Genomic DNA, 22,153 nt, shown 5'->3' on the forward strand with positions numbered 1-22,153 from the left:
CTATTAATAGTTTGGTTTGTAACATTTTTCTTTTTTGCCTGTTTAAGGCAATATTGTGTTTTCATGATTAAGTTATTGTATAACGACATGTCTCTCTCTCCCCATACATAATTGTGATTATTCTTATATATGTAATTGTCTTATATTTATCCCACATGTATGGCAGCCAAAGGTAAGTCAGAGAGAGCGCTAATAGAGGGCGAGCTAGAGAGAGAATTCGGGAAGCCGGCGCGACGCGCGCGAGGAGAAGAGTTCGGAGAGGCGCGCGATAAGGTCTCGCTCTTGTACCGGCGACTACGAAGCACGTGGACGTGTGACGAGCGGCTATACTTGTGCTTGCGACCTTTTGTTACTCGACTTTTCGCGACTAACTTTTGTGACTGACATTTCGATTGCCTGCGAGTACGCGAGTGTCTACTCGGTGTAAGATACCGTCGTCGAGATTCCCCCTAGTGCCTTTGGCGGGCTAGTTCCTGCGACCACGCGTGCGAGCCTTTAAGGCCGCCCGTTTCTTGACTGCACCCGAGCTATACACTGCGCGTCATCGCGAGCCACGTGCGAGGCTGAGGACATCGTCTGCAGGGCTAACGCCGAGATATTATTGTAAGTACCTCCTCGAATACATGTCTCTCTCGCTAGCTTTCGCCACTCTCTCTCCCGCTTACGCTGCGTATTAATTTTGTATTACTTTCCGTAGTAAACTCGATGCTGTTTGTATATCTGTTTCCTTCTTTTGCGCTTCCTTTTACCTATCGTAATCAATCCCGTTCCGTCCGGCTTTCGCACCTAAATTTCGCGATTATTCCAAAGCGCCCATAGGACTACACGACGCTCTCCGCGGGCCAAGGTAACAGACGCTGCACCACAACGTTCCTGTCGCCGCTGGGCTAGGTTTTGCGTAGCCTATTACGAGGCCCACACCGAGCTGTTTATTCCCCTCGTAATTTATATAACGAGTGACCCGCGCTGGGTCAAAACCCCGTTATATTATGGCGCCCAACAACACATGGGTTTAATAGCTTTGCGAAAAATTCAAAATCCGAATTATAATTATATAGCGAAAGCGCGTGTTCGTAGAATCCACCGAGGAATGCGACGCGCGCGACGAGAGAAAAATTGTTTACGTTTAGAAGCTAGCCGCAGCGCACAACCAAAACAAGGCGCTCGGTTTTTGCACCTTAAAATTTTATCATAGCGTGCGAGCGAGAGTCGTAATTCGTCGTATTTAGAAACGTATGCGTACAAGCGTAACAACTTTTATTTTCCGCTGTGCGTGCTGGCAACATTCGGGCGTATTTGCTTAAAAATTGTTACGCGACCTACAATTAAAATCCATTATTTCAGGATATCCCAAAATCATTGTTTTTCGTTATCAGTTTTATAAAAATTAAAAATGGCCGAAAAAGATATAACCGACTTAACAATTATAAAAGAAAAAATTGACAATCACATTAAAGATTGGATTAAAAGTTTGCCAAGTGATAGAATAGATAACGTTTTGGAAAATCTTGAACTCGTGGTAGACGGCACAATGTATGAACGCGCGAACCGCTTATATAGACGACTGCAAGGTGACTATGAAGAAAAAGACTTCATACAAACCATAGACGCGTGGGACCACGAAACGATAACACGGCGTAATAACCTCTGTCTCACTTTTATAAAATCAGACGCGCTACCGCGAGAATTGCGTGAAGATCTCGTTAACGCCGTTAATCAAGACATAGAAGAAGACATGATAAATAGCCAAGAAATAGAAGAAACGAATAACGGCGACATGTCTCTCACAACAACAGCTAATACACACGAGATACTCATGCGAGACGCGGTACGAACATACACACCGATGTTCGCGGTAATTACGAGCGCCCACGTGCCGACATCGCAGTCAACACCACCGTGCATAGTATCAGCAGCAAACGTAGGCTCAAGCGAACAACGCTATGCCAACACGAACACAACATGCGCGCACGAGGCATCGATACCTACAATAGGCACCCCAAATACGATAAATTATCGGGAAGACCTCATATGGGTTAATCTGCCTTGCGGTGAACCTAAACAAATGCCACGCTTAGCAGTTGAGGAGCTAAAACGAGCAGCGATAGCGGAACGTTCACAGGCTCAACAAATTCTCGATCTTCAAAACTGTTTAGAAGCTATGTCAAACGAACACGACAAGCTTATAAGACAAAACGAAGATCTGAAGACCACGAAAAATAACCTCCTCGCCAGACTACAAGCAGCTGAAGCAAGAGTTCAACAACAAAATGAGCGCACACGGTTTAACGCGATGCGCGCAGATAAAGCTGTCAACTTTCGCGACACATACAGCCTCATCGATCCGGACTTCGATCTAACTATAACCAGCCCGAACGTAAATCCCCATGCACGAATCTTCTGCTCGACAACGAAACAGCAGACAACACAATACGCGACAGGGCCAACAGTATATTCACCCGCACCAGTTAGACCGGCCGACAGGATGCAAGCGGACACGCGATTAAGGGAAGCTGAGTTTCCCAACGCGATCTCTCACATCCCCGCAAGCTCGAGCTAGGGAAGGGGGGTCACATCTTCAAGTCGTCCGCTCTCGCAAGCGACGGGCGCGCAACAAACGGCCGCTGCGCAAGCCCAACTCCCTTCGAGCTTCGGTGTCCCCAATTGGCGATCGAGCCCACTTCTCCCAACCTCCCGTTCGATGAGTTCAACCAGGAATTTAGGGAAAACCATCAGGGAATGGAAGATTTCCTTCGCGGGAGACGGCACCATCAGCATCGAGGAATTTTTAAAGCGTGTTGAAGAAAACTGCTGCCTAGATCGAATAGCGGAAGACGAGCTTTTAGACTCGTTGTCCACCCTGTTTCGCGGATCTGCGCTTCGATGGTACCGCTTGCTACGGCCCACATGGTCGTCGTATGAACAGTTCAGAGACGCCGCGCTATCCGCCTATAGTAAATCCAGGAAGTACAACCGTAACCTATCGGTTGAAGCGCACCTGAGGACACAGGGCCCCGATGAACCGGTCCGCGATTACCTTGCAGCGCTGAATACTATTTTTAGCCGCTTCGAAAGGCCATGGAGCGTCGCAGACCAGATCAACTTGGCGATCGATAATATGCTGCCTAAACTGAAGAAAGAGTTGAAAAAGACTCAGAACTACTTCGCGTCGTTACCGCAGTTGTTAGCCAAAGCCATGGAAGTGGAGATCGCGGAGTCCGACGAACACTGGAAAGCTCCCCCTCCGCAGAACAGAGCATGCTGCCCGACGCGGCATACCAGCCTAGAGCCAAAGCGCCAGCGAGGGCTAAAGCGAGCATCGCGTCTGTGGTAGAAAAGTCTTCTTTCTCTGAGGCTGACTTCGAAAAATCTTTCCAAAAGTTTTTCGATAAAAAGTGGCAGCAACTTGCGGCGGCTAAGAAAGGGCTTCCCGTTCCCCTTAAGGACGTAGCACAGGAACCGGCCACCGTCGGCTCCCCGAAAGATGGCAAACCTCCGGCCTACCCGCGTCAACGCGAGGGAAGACGGAGCGGGGCAAGCGGCCGTGGCCGCCCGGCAAGAAACGGTCGGGCCCAAGTCATCACTCCCAAGTCGGATAAAAATAAGGGCAAGCCTCCCGGCCTCGATGCTGAGAGATTACTCTGTTGGGACTGCAGCTGGCCTGGGTACGCCAACGCCACCTGTCCCGAGTGCTCAAAAATCGAGGCACCAAAAAACGTGGAGAGGAACGCGTAGATGAGGTCCCTACCGTTCCGATGGCGACCCGGACCTTCGCTGCAGATGCCCCCGCGGGAGAAGTGCCAACGCGTTCCGATAGTTTTGCGACGAGCGCGTTGGTAGAGAAGTACCCCAGATGGTGGCTGACGCTTAGCATCGGTCCGTTTACCTGCAGGGCTCTGTACTACACTGGAGCCTCGCGCACCGTTCTGAGTCCCATCGCCCTTCAGATTGCTGCCGCGATGAACAAGCGCGTCAACATATATGTCGGGCCCGGCGCGAAAGCAGTCGATGGTCATTATGTCCCTATCATCGGTAACGTACAGTTACCCTTTACGATAGGTGGTGTTACCCACTTGATCGACGTACTCATTTTGAGCGAGGCTGATGCAGATTGCACCCTCGGAAGTGACTTCGTTCGAGCCTTTTCCGCGTGTCTGGATCCCGAGACCAACACGATAAGGATTAAAGGTTACGATCAGGAAGTCCCAACCACCGTCTCCTCACTTCGTGCGGAGGAGGCGATGTCGCTGGCGGCCCTGGGTATCGAAGAGATCTCGAAGGAGCAGCGACAAGAAATCGATCGAGTGATGAATGACCTCCTGCCCGAACCTTCCTGCGAGCAGCTCGGCTGTACCGGATGAATCGAGCACGACATCGACATCGGCAGCGCGCGCCCGATTAAACAGAAATATTATCCGGTATCGCATAAGATCGAAGAGGAGATGCACGTGCAAGTGCATAAAATGCTGCAAATGGGAATTATTCGTAAGTCCCGCAGCGAGTGGTCCAGCCCGGTGGTGATGATTCGGAAACCCGATGGCGAATACCGATTTTGTGTGGATTACCGGAAGGTGAATAGCGTTACTCGCGTGAGCACATATCCGCTGCCCTTTATGGACGCGATATTGCGAAAGCTCCAGCACGCCAGATTCGTGAGCGCAATTGACCTCGCGAGCGGATTTTGGCAGGTCCCTCTTTCGGAGAGGGCCATCCCGATAACTGCTTTGACCGTCCCAGGACTCGGGCTATTTGAATTTGTTCGGATGCCCTTCGGATTGGCTGGTGCCCCGGCAACATTTCAGATGTTGGCCAACAGGCTCATCTCGCCCGAGATGGAGCCTTATGCCTTCGCGTATCTTGACGACGTGATCATCGCTACTGAAACGTTCTCAGAGCATGTCCGCTGGCTCACGCATATTCTAAAAAGAATACGTGATGCTGGCCTTACGATCAATCGCAAGAAGTCCAGGATTTGCATGACCGAGGTGCGTTATCTCGTCGTGCTGGTAAATCGCGATGGTACATGCCCCGATCCTGAACGAGTCGCATCGATACTCGAGTACCCAGCCCCGAAAAATCTTCGTGCTTTGCGCAGATTCTTGGGCATGGCCTCGTGGTATCGAAAATTTCTAAGCGATTACGCCACGATTTGTGAGCCGTTTAACGCACTCACTCGCAAGGACGCCAAATTTGAATGGCAGGAGGCGCAACGACAAGCTTTCGAGCAAGTCAAAGCCCTTTTGGCAACGGCCCCTGTCCTAGCCAGGCCCAATTTCACTGCGCCGTTCATCATCGAATGTGACGCGAGCGATACTGGCCTTGGAAGCGTTCTGCTGCAGCATATCGACGGTGAAGATGGAGTTCTGTGCTTCGCGAGCCGCGCCTTGACGGCTTGCGAACGTCGCTTGTCGGTTACCGAGCGTGAGTGCCTCGCTGTCGTATGGTCGACCGAAAAGTTCCGACCCTACGTGGAGGGGTATCACTTTACAGTTGTAACCGACCACCAGAGCCTTAAATGGCTCACTAATCTGAAACACCCAAACGGTAAGCTTGGTCGCTGGTCCCTCGCGTTGCAATCGTATGATTTCGATATCATACATCGCAGGGGTAAGGACAACGTCGTGCCTGACGCGCTTTCACGCATGTTTGAGGCCGACGAAGACGAGCTCGCGGCTACCGCTTCGTTGACACTCGACGAGAGCATCAACGACCCGTGGTACCGCAAGAGGATGCAGGAGGTCCTCGAGCGGCCCACGGATAACCCCTATTGGAAGGTTTTAGGCGGCCGGTTATATATTTATAAGCCTGACCCCATCATCGACGACCTCTTCGGAACCGATGACGACGCTTGGAAGCTCGTTATCCGAAAGGAAGACCGGGCACGAGTCTTATCCGAATGCCACGAGGAGCCGACAGCAGGACATCTTGGCCGCTACAAAACCCACAAGCGCGCGAGCCTCCGCTATTATTGGCCGAAGATCCATCACGATGTAGGATATTACGTCAAGAATTGCCAAATCTGCCAGCAGGTCAAGGCCTTACAAGTCACACCAGCAGGATTGATGGGACGACACCTTGTCACGCGACCGTGGGAAATTGTGTCCGGCGATACCATGGGCCCTTTCCCGCGATCCGCGCAGGTCTACGAGCACTTGCTTGTCTTTCTCGATCTCTTCACCCGTTGGATCGAATGTGTCCCTCTCCGTAAGATTACTGGGAAAATCATCCGATACCAACTGAAAGAACGTGTGTTTCTGCGTTTCGGGATCTCTAAAAAGTTCTTGTCTGACAACGGTACTCCGTTCAAGAATAAAGATGTCGACGACTTTCTGGACTCGTTCGGCGTGATACACGCGACATGCGCCCCGTACTCGCCCAAGAGCAACCCGACCGAACGCGTAAATCGCACGCTCAAAACAATGATTCGAGCGTTTATCGAGGAAAAGCACTCGACGTGGGATGCGCACATAGCAGAGTTCGCGTTTGCCTTCAACACGGCAATACACGAAGCGGTGCGCACGAGCCCCGCTTTTCTAAATTACGGACGCCATCCCGAGCTGCCAAACTCGAGGAAACGAGAGGAAGAACGCGCCGTGGCTCGGAACCTCGAGACGGCCGCGGTCGCCGACTGGCACGCTCGAATTAACAAGCTTGACGACTTCCGAGCCGTTGCACTGCAACACTCGCGAGAAGCCCAAGATAGACAGGAGATGTACTACAACGCTAAGCATCGCGACGTCAGGTATAACGTCGGTGATAGAGTCTGGGCGAAGAATCGTATGCTGTCCTCCGCCGCTAACCAGACGACCGCGAAACTCAGCCCGAAATACGCGGGCCCGTTCATCGTTACCGCACGCCTCGGTCCCAACTCATACCAACTCCAGAACGAAGAAGGTTGTGACGTTGGTAAAGTCGCCGTTTGCGACTTGCGCCCGTGTTTCGACGGAGCCCAGTGCCCCGATGATGCAGCTGACAGTCCTCTCCTTGAAGGAAACGAAAACGACGAAACGTTGTCGTTGAAAGGAATTTTCTCACCCGATCGCACGTAAGAAAGCGACGAGCGCGATACCTCGAACAACGACGTTTCGGTCACGAAGGTTATAGGGCCAGAGGCCTCAGCAAGCCCACGACAGGACCTTGCGCAAGGCGAAATACCGACCGCCCCAAGGAGAAGAGGTCGTCCTCGCAAGCAGAAAATGCATGCTCCCGTCGACGTATCCCCTCAGCGCTTGCGTTCCAGGAACTAACACCCTACGACTTTGCTTGTTTCCTCATTTTCTTTCTGCTTATCTCACCTTCTATGCTAATAAAACTCTGTTACTGCTTCAAAGCTTCCTGCTTCCCTAGCAGACGCTATCGCTTGATGCAGCTAATCGAGCTCGTTTTCTTGCTTAACATTACGTATGCTTCGCCCTGTAGAGGATGCTGACCAACGCCGAAATAGCTCCCCTCGCCGTATGGATGGAAGAAGTGCTGCATGATGCATTCACAGCGGCCGTAGCTATTGCATCGCGCCGAAACGCTGCGCCGTCGACGCGCAGGGACGCCTCTCCGGCTCCAGCCCTGGCCTACTCCAACGCGGTAGAGGATATCCCAGCCAACAAGTCGCGGGCCTCGTCAGATGATGACAGCGACGCCAGTTCCGCGGAGACTACCGTAGACCTCCCCCAGAGGATGCTACGCAGGCCGAGACGGCCGGAAGACGGTGCAGGCCGTAAAGGTGAGGATTCACCGGACCGCAACCTGAAGCACGCCAACGAGTCTCCTTGTTCCGCCATGGCGGCCGCCGAACGCTTGGAGGCCATCCTGCGGCAGCGCGGCTACGGCCCCAAGGAACGCGACGTCGCTACGAGCCTCAAGGCCAAGGTAGACCCGGCCCCGACGGCGAAAGAGCCACCTACCCTCGAAGAGGAGTGGAAGGTCCTCCAGGCTCATTTCACCGCCTGCAGAAAGGCGCGGCTAGCCGCGGAAAAGGAGGAAGAGAAGGCCTACCGAGACGGACTCGCCTTCGTCGATCGTCATGGGTCCCGCGGTCTCGCTATCGCGGGAACCTACGCGACCAGACTGCAGAAGGCCATAGAGCTCAAGGACTACCTCCAGGAGGCGATCCCCGAATGGCGGAAGGAACGTCCCACTCCCGTCGAGCTTCCAACCAGGCCATCCCGAACGACCGGACGCGCCGCACGCCAGGCTATTTTGCCCTGCAAGGAGCCGCGGGAGACGAGCCGTACTCGTACAGCACGGTCGAAACGCGTCAACGCAGGGAAGCCTTCCTTCGAGATCGAGAAGAGTCGTCGGTCACCCCCGCGGACGACGGCGACAGACGAGGTGTATCCGAGCACTAGGTCTAAACCTAAGCGCTATGACCATCCTCGCGACCTCGCCCTGGAGGTTTTTCCCCAAGAATCAGGCATTGACGCCCATGTTTTTTTTCTCTTCTCGTTTTCTTTTGTCACGCGTTACTATTAGATTTGCGATCCGCGCGAGTAGAGAGAGTCGCGGTAAGCTACGTTCCACCTAGAGTTTCTAGTGTATAAATAAATAAAACATTTTTTTACCACTACGATGCCTTGATTTTTCTTTATCAATTAATTTTCCTTGCTTGGTGGAGAGAGACAGGTTTTTCGACCTGGTACGCCCTGCTACCCAGTCTGGGGAAGGGGCATATAACGAGCGGCCAGACCCTCGTTATGTCTCTCTCTCCCCATACATAATTGTGATTATTCTTATATATGTAATTGTCTTATATTTATCCCACATGTATGGCAGCCAAAGGTAAGTCAGAGAGAGCGCTAATAGAGGGCGAGAGAGAGAATTCGGGAGGTCGGCGCGACGCGCGCGAGGAGAAGAGTTCGGAGAGGCGCGCGATAAGGTCTCGCTTTTGTACCGGCGACTACGAAGCACGTGGACGTGTGACGAGCGGCTATACTTGTGCTTGCGACCTTTTGTTACTCGACTTTTCGCGACTAACTTTTGTGACTGACATTTCGATTGCCTGCGAGTACGCGAGTGTCTACTCGGTGTAAGATACCGGTGCCGAGATTGCCCCTAGTGCCTTTGGCGGGCTAGTTCCTGCGACCACGCGTGCGAGCCTTTAAGGCCGCCAGTTTCTTGACTGCACCCGAGCTATACACTGCGCGTCATCGCGAGCCACGTGCGAGGCTGAGGACATCGCCTGCAGGGCTAACGCCGAGATATTATTGTAAGTACCTCCTCGAATACATGTCTCTCTCGCTAGCTTTCGCCACTCTCTCTCCCGCTTACGCTGCGTATTAATTTTGTATTACTTTCCGTAGTAAACTCGATGCTGTTTGTATATCTGTTTCCTTCTTTTGCGCTTCCTTTTACCTATCGTAATCAATCCCGTTCCGTCCGGCTTTCGCACCTAAATTTCGCGATTATTCCAAAGCGCCCATAGGACTACACGACGCTCTCCGCGAGCCAAGGTAACAGACGCTGCACCACAACGTTCCTGTCGCCGCTGGGCTAGGCTTTGCGTAGCCTATTACAAGGCCCACACCGAGCTGTTTATTCCCCTCGTAATTTATATAACGAGTGACCCGCGCTGGGTCAAAACCCCGTTATAATTGATAGATTGATTTGTATCATTAGTTTCACTATTTTCATTCCAATTTATAGTTTGAGCTATATGTTGAAGTTTTCGGTAATTAATTTGTTTTTTATTATGTGAGTGATTTATGCTTTTCGTTTGGTTCTGCAACGCCATTATTAGTGGATAATGGTCATTGAACGGGGTGTTGACGTTGAAAGTTTTGTATGCGTTATTTTTCATTTTTATAAAAAAATTATCAATGCATGTTCCACTGTTGTTGTTGTCCAGCGAAGGTCTGGTAATCGTATTAAATCCTGGATGGTGTCCTTTTCCCATTAACATTTGCAAGAATTCTTGATCCCAAGGATCTTGGCTTAAAATGTCGCAGTTGAAATCGCCTATTAATATTGAATTTTTTTTCTTTATGTGTTGAGTTATGTATGTTTTGATCGATTGTATGAATTGTGGTTTGTGTAGGTTATGTGATCTGTATATAGCTGCTAACAGTATAGTTTTTTCATTTTCTAACTGTATTGTAGTTTGTAAAATTTTTAAATTTTGTATTTGAATTATTTCTGTTGATTCAATTATGTCGTCTCTGATATAGGTCACCACGCCATCAGCCTTATTAATACTACTATTGTTATAGTACATACTGTATCCTTCAATATTGAAGACTAGGAAATGTTGTAAATTCCATGTTTCAGTACATATTATAACACTTGGTTTTTTTTGTAGGTTGTTTATAAATGTTAGAAGTTTGGTGTAATTGGCATTCAAACTTCTGATATTAACACAGATAATAATTTCCTTTTCTGTTATTATGTGCTCATTTAATTCATCAGTGTTATTAATAATAATTTCGTTGCTAATATTTTCATCGATGGGATGCATTTTTATTTGTATTTCGTATTATTGTGACCATGTAAGTTGAGCGAGGATATGGAGGCTAATGACGCTAATGATGCGCCGCTTCATAGAGCAGGACGCGCGTTAATTGTTGGTTTTTCTGCAGCCGGGTGTTCTATTTTTCCGAAGTAGCGTTGGTGTGTTGGCATTATGGGGTAGTCCGTCATTTCAATGTATTTGTTTATTTTTGCTTTTAAAATTTCACAAGATTGGCTGTCAATTGCACTGTGTTTAGTATCAAATTTAGTTTTGTATTTAGTATTGTGGTATGTGCAATTAGGACATGTTTGTGTTTTATTGTTGCATTGACTACCAGTGTGATTACTGCCGCATTTGTAACACGTGGCTTCATTTTTACATTTGCTCCCACTATGTCCAAACCTAGCACAGTTATAACTAGGGCTTGTATTTATAATGTCATAGACTTTGCAGTTTTGGCAACCAACAAAAAGTCTGCTTTTATTCTCTCTAATGTGTTTGTACAAATTAGCTGATACCTCCATTATAACTGTCATAGTTTGCAATTTCTCATTAGTGTATGTGTGTATTACTTTACCTTTGTCATCATAATTGTGGAAATTTCTTTGGTTTATATCTTACTCAATGTGTCGCATATTTTGTGTGAAAGATTTGCTGATGCCAGTAACTTTAACTGTTGGTTTCCTAATTTGCTCTTTTTCAATTTTAGCAAACGTGTGTATTTTTTTGTGTAATGTTTTTTCTATAGTGTTAATACTCTCTTCATTCATGCAGTTAATTATGACAGTATCGTTATTTACTGTTTTATTTTTTTTTTTGTTTGTATTGTTTTATCTTTGATAAGATAGTGAGCTACGGTATTTTCTAAATTAGTGGTATTATTTTTATTAGTTCGTTTGATAATAAGTCTTGGTACCTTTTTTGGCTTAGGCTTTGGTAAACTCAATGTTTCTGCATATGAATTTTTAAATATGTTATTTGGTTTATTTTTCTTTTCTTTTGCTAATAACTCATTCCTATTTTGCTTTTCTTTGATGAGAAATTCATTTAGTAATTCATTTTTTTCCTTTGTTTCTTTGTAGAGTTCTTTCAATAAGTTATTTTCAGCTTTTAGTTGTTGTATTTCATCTAATTCACTTATTTGTGTTAAATCCATATGTTCATCGTTTTCATTCATTATTTGTTTCTCATGCACGAGCTCATTTAGTATTTCTTGTTTTATTTCCTCTCTGCTTACAAGTTTGAATTGTGTTATGAAAGCACTAGCTTGTTCACTTAAGTCCCTATATGACAAGTTTGATGTTAGTGCAAAATTTGGATGCTCCTGGCATATTATGAATGAGCTGTTTATTAGTTTGATTGCATTTCCTGCATTGATTTTTGCTACTATTTCACTCGTATGATAGAAATTTCCACATACTAAACACACAACTGCTCCTACTTTTGTATTTGGATGACACTTGAAATGCTTATGTAGCGATGATGCGTCAGGCGGTTGCACTTCCGCACCGCTTGACGGCGACATCGCGACTGAAATCACAGTATTGAACTTTTAATTATACTTCTGGGTGTTTAAATTACTTAAAAATTCTATAAAAATATATGATGCCAAGATTCCAAGTGATTTTCAAAATTTATTTTATCTAAATTAACCATTATTATACTCGTAAAAGAACTAGCTTGATAAGTAATTGTCAGCTGAAGTCATATTTTTTAAACTTTACAAACTTTGAATCTTTCGCAAAATATTATCTTACTATCTTACTAATTAGAATATTATCTTTATAAACTGCAGATCTTATGAAGAAAAAAAGCAAAAAGTAATTTTCTAACAAATATTTTAAATTGTTTTTGAGGTGAAGCTTGAAATAATTTTAAAACTTTCTTTCTTTGAGTTTTCATTTAATTCAGTACCTTATTTTTTAATACAAACATAACACAAGAATACAATATATAGATTTATAATATAAGAATAGAGAATAAGAGGACGGTGAAAGAGTGTGGACGTGTCTTGGCTGTGAGTGCGAGTTTTGGTGAGAAAAGAGTTTTGAGAGTTGAAGAGGAAAAGTGTTTGAGGAGAGAAATAGAGGTGAAAAGAACGTGGAGGCGGAAGAAGAGTGGAGTAGAGAGAGAGGCTAGGAGAAGAGCAGGAAAAAGCAGAGAGAGAGGAATAAAGAAAAAAAAGAAAAGTTGAGGTTAAGAGAGAAAATCAGGAAGCGGGAAAGGCAGGTAGAGAGGAAAGGAAAGGCAGAGAGAGCAATAGGAATTAAGAAAAAGGTGTCAAAGCCCTAATAAGGAGATAGATAGATGAAATGATTAGCAAGAATGAGAGCAAAAGCAAAGGAAAGGCAAAAGTGAAAAGGCAAAAGAAATTAACAAAGGAAAAAGTCAAAAAGAAAATATGCAAGAAAGTGAAAAACAGAAGAGCGGAAAAGGCAGATCTTGGAGAGAGAGAGAGAGGAAGAGAAGACTAATCAACAGAAAAATGGGCGGAAGAGCTGAACAGACAGAAGCATAAGACGGGAACGCAAGAGTTGCAGACACACCTACATACGTACACATATACACAAAACACACACACACAAAACACATACATTATCAATTACACAAACTGGATACGAGACATAATTGTAATATAAGAAATGAAAACCAAATGTAACATATAAGTTGTAAATAAATAAACTAACTAACTATAATATAAGAATAAACACTTTCATTGGTTCTTAAAGGTACTATTAAATTTGGAAATATGAAGCAGCTTCTGCTGGAATAATATCATTTTTATGAAATCGAATCCTCTTTTTTATGTAAACTAAAGAAATAGAAGAATCGCTTAAGTAAATTGCTCTATTAAAGATATCTTGAAGGCGAGCTTTTTGACTAGTTTGTCTTGCATGTCATATTTCGTCTAAAAAATTTGTGACAGGCTTTGCTCGCATCTTCGGCAAAATATGCCATTGGCATCGGAAATTTTCTTGCAATTTGACAGCCGTGTTTAAGCAGCTTATGAAGACTTGGATTCATTCGAGCCCAATGGTAAACTTCATTATGCCTTTTATATGTAATATTCACAAAGTTTTTTAAAATTTTGGCTAAAATTTCTGAAATGATAGTTTTGGTATCCCAAGGTCTTTTTCTAGTTCTTGCAGTCATACGACGATCTTGTTCGATTGCAAGTAGCACCCGCTCAATATTATCTGCGGTTTTTGTCGTCGAAGGTCGGCCGGAACGAGAATCACTATCGACAGAAGTGCGACCATCCTTGAACCGTTTATACCACTCTTTTATTCGTGTTTTGCTCATACACTCGCTTCCGAAGGTCTTTTGCATCATTTCAATAGTTTCCGTACTCGTTTTTTCCGAATTGAAAGCAAAATTTGATACAAATTCGTTGATCTTGTTTTTCAGTCATTTTTGACAATATCAAAATCCGACGAACGCAAAAAAGGCACTGTAAACAAAGACACGCTGCGCACGAACTATACGTGCGGCAGGTGTCAGTAAGTAACCAATAGATTCGTGAGGCTTTACTGTTGACGTTTCTGTCCGATAGAGATAGCTCGAACACTATGGCGCGAAGATATAAACGTAGGCCCGATACTTTCCGGACAGACCTCGTATTTTCGTGTTCGGGAAATTTGTATGTAAATATAGAAAGAAGTTTATTTATAAATCCAGCACTATAAAAAAACTTTAGATTTTAAATACTTGACTTTTCTTCAACTACTATGAATAATGAAATATGTATCGGATATCTTATTATCGTAAGGGGCGTAGATTTGATATAACTTATCTTCTTCGAGCCATTGATAAGACAGAATTGTAAATAAGATAAAGTGTAAAGCAAAGTAAAGTACCAACAAAAACTAAACTAAACCACAAGTGAAAATTGAAAAAAGTAAATAGTTTATAAGTATAGGAATGGAGACTATAATAACTATTTATAACTATTAATATAATCAATTATTTGTTATAATTTCTTTTCTCATTGACAAATTGTAAATGATTAAAAAAGAAATGATAACTATATTAAACTTCCACTTTTGAAATTAATAATTTTTAACTGTTATTACTTGTTATTTTTCTTTATTACGAATTAACTTTACGTTTAAAAAATAATAACTATTATTATTACTCATTTATACACAGTGTGACGGTAAACGTCAAATTAGCGCTAATAGTCCAACCTAAGTGCAGCCTGCGGGGGCAGCACTTACCGGGAGACGAAAAATGTAACGCGGGAATTCGGCACGCGACGAGGCGGAACATGCGCGATTGAAAACGAACGAGTACGGAACTAGCTACCGGCGCGGAGTACGTGAAAATCGAGACTCGCAAACTAATTACCTGCGCGCACCAGAGAGATCGAGTGGTTGTCGTTACCAAGTTATCCGGAGGGTCGCCCGAGCCAGCAGAAGCAGCGTCATCTCCTACGGAGCCAAGAGTGAACCAGGTGTTTCGCCATCGAGGGCGAAACCACCTGCGTGCGAATTCGCGATCCGCGGTAAACAAAAGACAGACTTTATCGCAACGAAAGTGTGACTTGTTCTTCCGCTCTGCGTACGACTGCTAAAAAGGTAAGCTGGTCAGCTTAATGTCGCGACCGCGATTGCATGCCGGTTAATCTATTTTCCGTACTCGAAGCGAAGCGTGCATGTAATAGCTCTGCTAACAAAGAGCGGTGAGCGATCCGACAATGTATGTTGTCGTCGTGCGAGCACCACTGTAAACATAAACACGCCGGCCAATTCTAGTGTAACATTCAGAAGTAATAAAGAGTTCTCGTATGTGATATTAACCAGTACTTTTGACGTGTTTATTCCGTATTAGTAGATTTGTTGGTTGACTGACACCTGTTCCCTCTTGCTCTCCGACTTTCGTATTGAACATAGGTAATTACGTGCGTTTTTCAATACGATTACGCGGATAAAATTAATTAAATGGTACCCACCCCGTTACAACAGCTATATGTAATACAATGCAAATAATATTTAGGGGTTGATTTTCAGGGTGGATTTCACCCCTTAAAAGTCCTTATAGGGCGATAAAAAAAACACGTATCTAATTTTTTTTCAAGTATTACAACATATCCCAAAATCATTCAAATCGGTGAGGTCGGGTTGGGGTGGTTCCCTTGTAAGTAGTTGCGGTACGATGTTCGACAAAAACATCAGAGCTCCAGTTCGAACAGCAGGGATAAGGAGGTGGCTCGCCCTTATATCCCTCCCGTGCTAGGGTCGCTGGTGATGGTGGTCGATGCGCCTTCCGCCGAGCAGGCCCCGGGCTCGGACGACCCAAAAACAAGGTTGTAAGTAGTGTGTTGTTTGCTAGATCTTTTGTTTTTATTTTTTTGAAATAAAAACAAAATAGGAATGTGTTTTTTTATTCCTTTTGTTTCCTTTTGAGAACGTTCGCTTTAGACACTCGCGGAGAGGAGCGAGATGATCGTGAGTTGATCATCGAGGAGAGGATGATGACTTGGTGGCGGGGGGGGGGGGTTGTGACGGAGTCCTAGCTGGGATAGCCGGCCCTGTCTGGCTCGCTCTGTCTCTTTCGCGACTCGCTCTTTCGCTGTGATCATGGCGTGTGTGATGGAAATCGAGAACTCGTACCGATGCTCGCAACGCTTTATTTCAGGACCAATACCTGTGCCGGGCTTCGTCAATGGGAGCTAATTGGGAGCGAGAGAAGAAAGAGGATTAGATACGTTGCGTAAGACGAGTAAGCGAGTGCGAGCAACCCGCGGCGATCCGCTCGAGAGAACGAAGCCGCCGGCATTGCTCGAGCCGGCACACGCGCGGTTGGAGACAGAGTTGATCAGGGAGGATCGACCGTGACGACCGAGAGCGTGCATTAGAATATAGAGCGACCAGACTTATAAATCACCAGGCAGAGATAAGCAGGGACCGAAACGACACTACGCAAACGGTGGAGAAAAAAATCTCAGATTGTCGCCTAGAGCATCAGGAAGACATCTATCCAGCCTATCTTCGGCCTGCCAGCTACCTCAATAACGGTTCCCACCATCAATCTTCGTCAGATCAGGTCGTCTCTCTCTCTCTCTCACTCTCTCCTTTCATTCGCGAGTATGTGACGCGTTGGCGGAATAATCAAATACGATTATTCCCCAAACGCGCATAGTGAGTGTCACAATCAAATCATCTCACTTGTGTTTATTTTGATTTTAATATCTGTCATATTACTTGCTTATATGTTTTTTTTTATTTTCAAATTTATATTGTCTTCTCGAATCTCTCAGCTGGTTGTAAAATAATAATCTGTTATAATGACTTGTACAAATTGTTATACAACTTGTACACGATGTTCTACAATTCTAGGTAAGAATAGTAAACTGAAAAGCTAAGCAATCATTTTGGAAAAAGTATTAGATAAATATTCAATGGCTAACAAATAAAATTTAAGAAATTGATACTTCAAATCGTAACTGATCATGATAATGATGATAAACAAGCATTAACCTATAAACAGAATAAACAAAATAAAAATAACCTACATACCACTCAAAGAGCTAAACGTAAAGTTAAACTCAATATACCAGCGTCACGTAAAATCAAATAAAAGACCATGGAAAAAAGAATATGAATGTGATTCCAGCTCAAAACAAAAATAATAATGAGCTATAATCCAAAAAAAATTATTTCTATAATTCTTTATCAATAAGCGAAAAACAGCATATAATAATATTTATATATTGTCAGTTTACTTCGCTGAAGCTATATCTTCAATGAGTCCGAAAACTAGTCTTACTCAACATCATCGTTGTATTGAAAATTTACAAAGTTGACCATTATTATAATAATTCACTAAGGTTAAAATTTACAACTAATGATCAATACCCATTTTTGGAGATCGCTTGCTAATAGCAAGAGAATCAGTGACTCTGGAGCATATCGAAAAACTAAGTGAGCAGGCCGATACATTGATTTTTATAATTGAACAGTTTCATCCTAAAACTTTTATTATACATTCATGAATAGGGGAAAAAATCATCTAAGTGGAAATGCACCTTAGTAATGGCGTGGTCAAATGCATCTGTTAATGACATCACAGCGACGTTGCTAAACACTTAGTTTCTTGTTAAGACTTGTGCTTGATAAAGAAAAAATGCAAGGCCAAGCTTGGTCAATATTGATATAAATGATATAGAAACTTCTGTTACATTCTCATATGACATCACTAATCAAAAACAGAATTTTCAGTAGCAAATCACAATAAAGCACGGTAAAATCTAAATAGTTTTAGATTTAAGGTATCAAACGTTCTTGTTAAATGAATATTAATTCTATTGCAAGCGCTTTAAAGACTCCGAAACAAGTATTTTTAGTTATTTCGACAGATTTCTGTAGTATATTAAGGTCCTAATATAGCTTGTTATAATGTTTATGTTTTTGTTTATTTTAGGAAATTGGAAGCTATTTTTCCTCTTTTTTTTCTGTATATTATTGTATTAGTTTATTGTAATGATATAGCAGTGATTAATATTTAAATGATTGTTCTATATTGAGTGGGTTTTTTCAAGTATAAAATTATTCTTGTTAATTACTTTGCGTATTCTAGGTTCTAGTGCTCGTAGATCCTCTAATCCTTCCTGCTGTAACAGGCTGCCGTTTAGTCTATAATACCTCTGGAACGTATCTATATAATTACTAAACGACGCCTAGTTATCTATGTGCTCAAAGCACATCAACCTACCTTGTCTCGGAGTGCGCCTGCGCAGAGTCTCTTCTCTATTCCGAGTTGGGTTCCCCCAACTCACCGCTTGGCGGCGCTGTCGCCCTTACTTAGTAGCGCTCGCGCGGCCGCTGCTGGAAACTACGTTTGACGATTCCCTTCTACCGGTATCAACGCGATCCGTGCTACACTACCGGCTTATTCAAATCGAAACAAACACTTGCGACCTCCAGACAAAGGAAAGACAAAATAACGACTACTTGATTTAACAATGACGATTGACTGATTTATTCAATAAAATCGAATACACGGGGGATCTACCGAGAGTCTTGCGCACGCTTGCGCGAATGACAATACACGCCGTATGAGAGAGAGAGAGAAAACCGCGGTCACCGCGAACTAGCCGCTCGCACGTAACAATTAATTTCCTGGCGCACGCTGCGCGGGATCGCACGCTATTAACAATAATAAAAAGGGGAAGGTGCATCTACCGCGAGAACGATGAGGATACGGTGGCCAACCGTATCCGAACAACAAACTGCTGAAACGCCGCTTCGCTGCTCGCCGCACCGCCGCGATTACTGTTGCTGCTGTTGTTGTTGCTGCTGTCGCTGCTACTGCTGTTGCTGCTATTGCTGCTGCTGCTATTACTGCTGCTACTATTGCTGCTGCTGCTGCACCCAGCACACCGCACCAAAGTTCGCACTGTTCGCCTTAGCACCACCACGCGAAAACTTAGAACGGCTCGGGAACAGGTTAGCTGCACGATACAGGCGGACTGAGTGACACAGTCATACTGCCTGTTGAACGCTCCCCTCCCGGTCATTGCCCCTACGCGCCCTCTCTCTCTCGCGAACCGATCGCGGCTTTTCTCGATCAGCCGCTCATTAACCTCGCGCGAGTCGAACGATTTTCGCTAATCGTTGCACTGCATATGCCGCTATACAATTATTTCATTGGATATATACTATAAAATATCACATGATAATTTATTCTAAAATTTTCTTTAGAAATTATTTTAGATAACTTGTTGAATGTAAGATTGAAGTATTTAGTTTCCTAATACTATTTGTTAGGTGGCTATCCCATCTCATATCACCATCAAATATGAATCTTTGATATTTTTTACTATGAACTCTGTTAATTTTTTTCCTGATAAGTTGATATAAGGAAAAGGATGGTTTCTGGCATGCTATTACATTTATTGCCAAATTCAATGTACACTGTCTTATCAATAATATAATGTATGATTCTTACATTAGCCTAAATGTGAAAGGGGAATGGTTGAACATAACGCAATTTTTATAAGCATTGAATCAAGAAGCTTACTATTACATTGGTTGCCATTGATTCGAATACCTTACTGAATGAATTAGGATATCTGTGTAATTGACATTAGAAAAGAAAACATCAATTTTAGTCGAATGATTACATTACAATTATTCAACTTCATAAATACATTTTTTTAACAATAAATGAAAATTTGTTTATAAAATTTATATATTAATTAAGGATAACAAATTATTTAAAACTATATATTTTAATATTTATAATATTGGAATTTTCAGGCAAGTAAAAATAGTTTGGACATCAACACAAGTAGAAATTTTCATACAGGACTTGAACTTATACTTCTTGACTGAAATGACTAACGTATCCATTTGTAATTATTGCCAAGTATTCATTCTACCGTAACTCAAAGACATCCATATGTAGCTCAAATATTGAAAAAAATATATGTATAAAAAATAAACATTAGAAATAATTCATATCGACTCTTATTATGTATTCAATATAACAATATATTATCTTATAGTAGTAATATAAATTATGATCAAATTATTTAACAGGTTTAGTTAAATTAATTTTGATTTTATGATTACGAATCCATTCTTAATCTTCTTGCAAATATTTACATGTACAGCCCAATTACTTAATCACGATTTTTTGATTTTCATATTTCTCAGTAAAAGCATTTCCAATTTATTTACAGGAACTCAAAAGTAATGAAATAATTCTGATATAGAATTTGTGTTTAGAGAATCAAAACACATAATAATATCTGTGTGATATTTTATAATCGTGGATTTTCTTTTGACATGTACTGATGTAATTTAAGTTTTGTGTATTGCAACGGTAGTCCATTCAATTAAGAGATCCGTTCGCGATTCTGTAACTCGCGTGTTAGTTCGAACAATTAAGAGAGAGAGAGGGAGCGCGCAAGCATTTGAAATATTGAGGCAGTTATGCCTAGCTATTTTCGCGACAATACGGTCGAGTTTAGTTTGCACTGTATTTCGACGAATACAAAGTTTTGTTGGAACAATTTTACGTGCGAGAGTGCAACGATATTACCGCGACAAAAAAGCAGCAACAGTGCAAGAACAGCGAATTGTAGCCGAAAGGAGAGCGAGGCAGCGCAGCAGATTTATAAGAGGAGCAGTGGCAGTTGATTTTTCTTCATCAACAATTACGGCGGATCACCGTAATTGCACCCCAGGATAAGTGCACCTCCCTTTATTATTGCGTGACAAAATACATTCGGTAGTATTTTGTCAACCGCGATATCGAATTTTTTGTATTCGCGCCGAGCGTTAGTTTCGCGGTAAATTTCAAATCTTCTCTCTCTCTCTCACCGAATAATAATAATTCATTGTAAAATCCTATTCGCATGCGTTAGTCTTTCGGCCCACAAAAGACTGTAATTTTTACTAATTAAAGTTAGTTAATTTTATTCGCTGATTACATCATTTCATTTCCCATTAGTTTAAGCGATTTATAAAGGCTTAGGTTTTAATCCGATTTCATTTAGAGGATTAAGCGGATTAGGCATAAAGCCACTTACACCTAAGATACATCGAGTGTCACAAGTCAAGTGACTTAAGGTGAGTTCAACTCCGTTGGAAAGAAGACACTTAACCGAAATCATTTGACGTACTATACGTAACTATACGTGTTTAACGGAGCGGCGCACATTGGAGCTATAGAGGCGGGTTGATTCAAAATCACCTAGATGAAACAATATTTGATGGAATTAAAAATTTTTTGAACGAGATTATTGGTAATTCAATTCGTCAGAGATCTACGAAGCGTTATTCTTGTAAATCATAAACCTTAAGCCCTGAAACCATGAATTCTATACCCCAAATCCATAACTCCTTAGCTATATAGTCGAACATATATATGTCCACTTCATATCCGTTTCTAAGCATGGTTCCAGAACATGTTTTAGGCAAAATAAATTTAGGATAATCAGAGTCATCTGTCTGTGCAAATATATTTGACTTTAGAATAATTTGATTATAGTGAGTCCCCTTGCCTCTCACTGTTTGGGGTGCTTGATTAAAACTAAAAAGGTTCTTCTTGTAATCATAATTTACCATTATTCCAATATTAACATATTTTTTGCAGCCTTATCTATTTCAAGTTTAGTATTTTTCATTTTGTATCTCAAACTAGAGATCTATGGATCAGATGAAATAAGTAATTTATGAATCAAATCGGTATTAGTAGCGATTCTACTACACTTTCTTCTATCGATCTTTCGGTAATGCTTCACATCCTTGTTTCAAGATTCCTGAGATTCTTCAGATAATAAACCTATTGGAATTAGTGCAAAATGGTCAATGATTTTATCTCCATGATAAAGTATCTTATGCACAGATGCTGGCATATAGTACCAATTATATAAATTTATATATAATTTGTAACAGGCTGCCATTTAACCGTTAACCTATTAAACCTATTCGTTAGTTCGGTCAAACGACGCCTTGTTATCTACGTGCCGTAAGCACGTTAACCTACCTTGTCCGGGAGTGCGCCTGCGCAGAGTTCCCTCGCCAAGCGGAGTTGGGTTCTCGAACTCGCCACTTGGCGGCGCTGTCGCGCTTGCTTAGCAGCGCTCCGTTGGCCGCTGCTGGAAACTCAGTTTGCAAGTCGCCTCTCTCGATGCCTACACGATCCGTGCTATTTTACCGGCTTATTCGAATCGGACGTAAACAATAACATGCACCCCGGACA

General features: G+C 43.2%; 1 protein-coding gene across 8 annotated transcripts in view; it reads left to right on the plus strand.

Moving 5' to 3' along the window:
* Positions 1–19,886, plus strand: part of LOC131672018 (uncharacterized) — a 769,953-nt gene extending 750,067 nt beyond the window's left edge. For all 8 annotated transcript variants that reach the window (XM_058948981.1, XM_058948937.1, XM_058948954.1 and 5 more), the window contains exon 11: positions 19,702–19,886. In XM_058948981.1, coding sequence (XP_058804964.1) covers positions 19,702–19,776 — 75 coding nt within the window. In that variant the 3' untranslated portion in view covers positions 19,777–19,886. The remainder of the gene's footprint in view (positions 1–19,701) is intronic.
* The last annotated feature ends 2,267 nt before the right edge of the window (positions 19,887–22,153 follow it).

The sequence above is a fragment of the Phymastichus coffea genome, unplaced genomic scaffold, assembly GCF_024137745.1.
Source record: "Phymastichus coffea isolate CEN01 unplaced genomic scaffold, Cenicafe_Pcof_1.1 PCOF00011, whole genome shotgun sequence".
Classification (NCBI taxonomy): Eukaryota; Metazoa; Arthropoda; class Insecta; order Hymenoptera; family Eulophidae; genus Phymastichus; species Phymastichus coffea.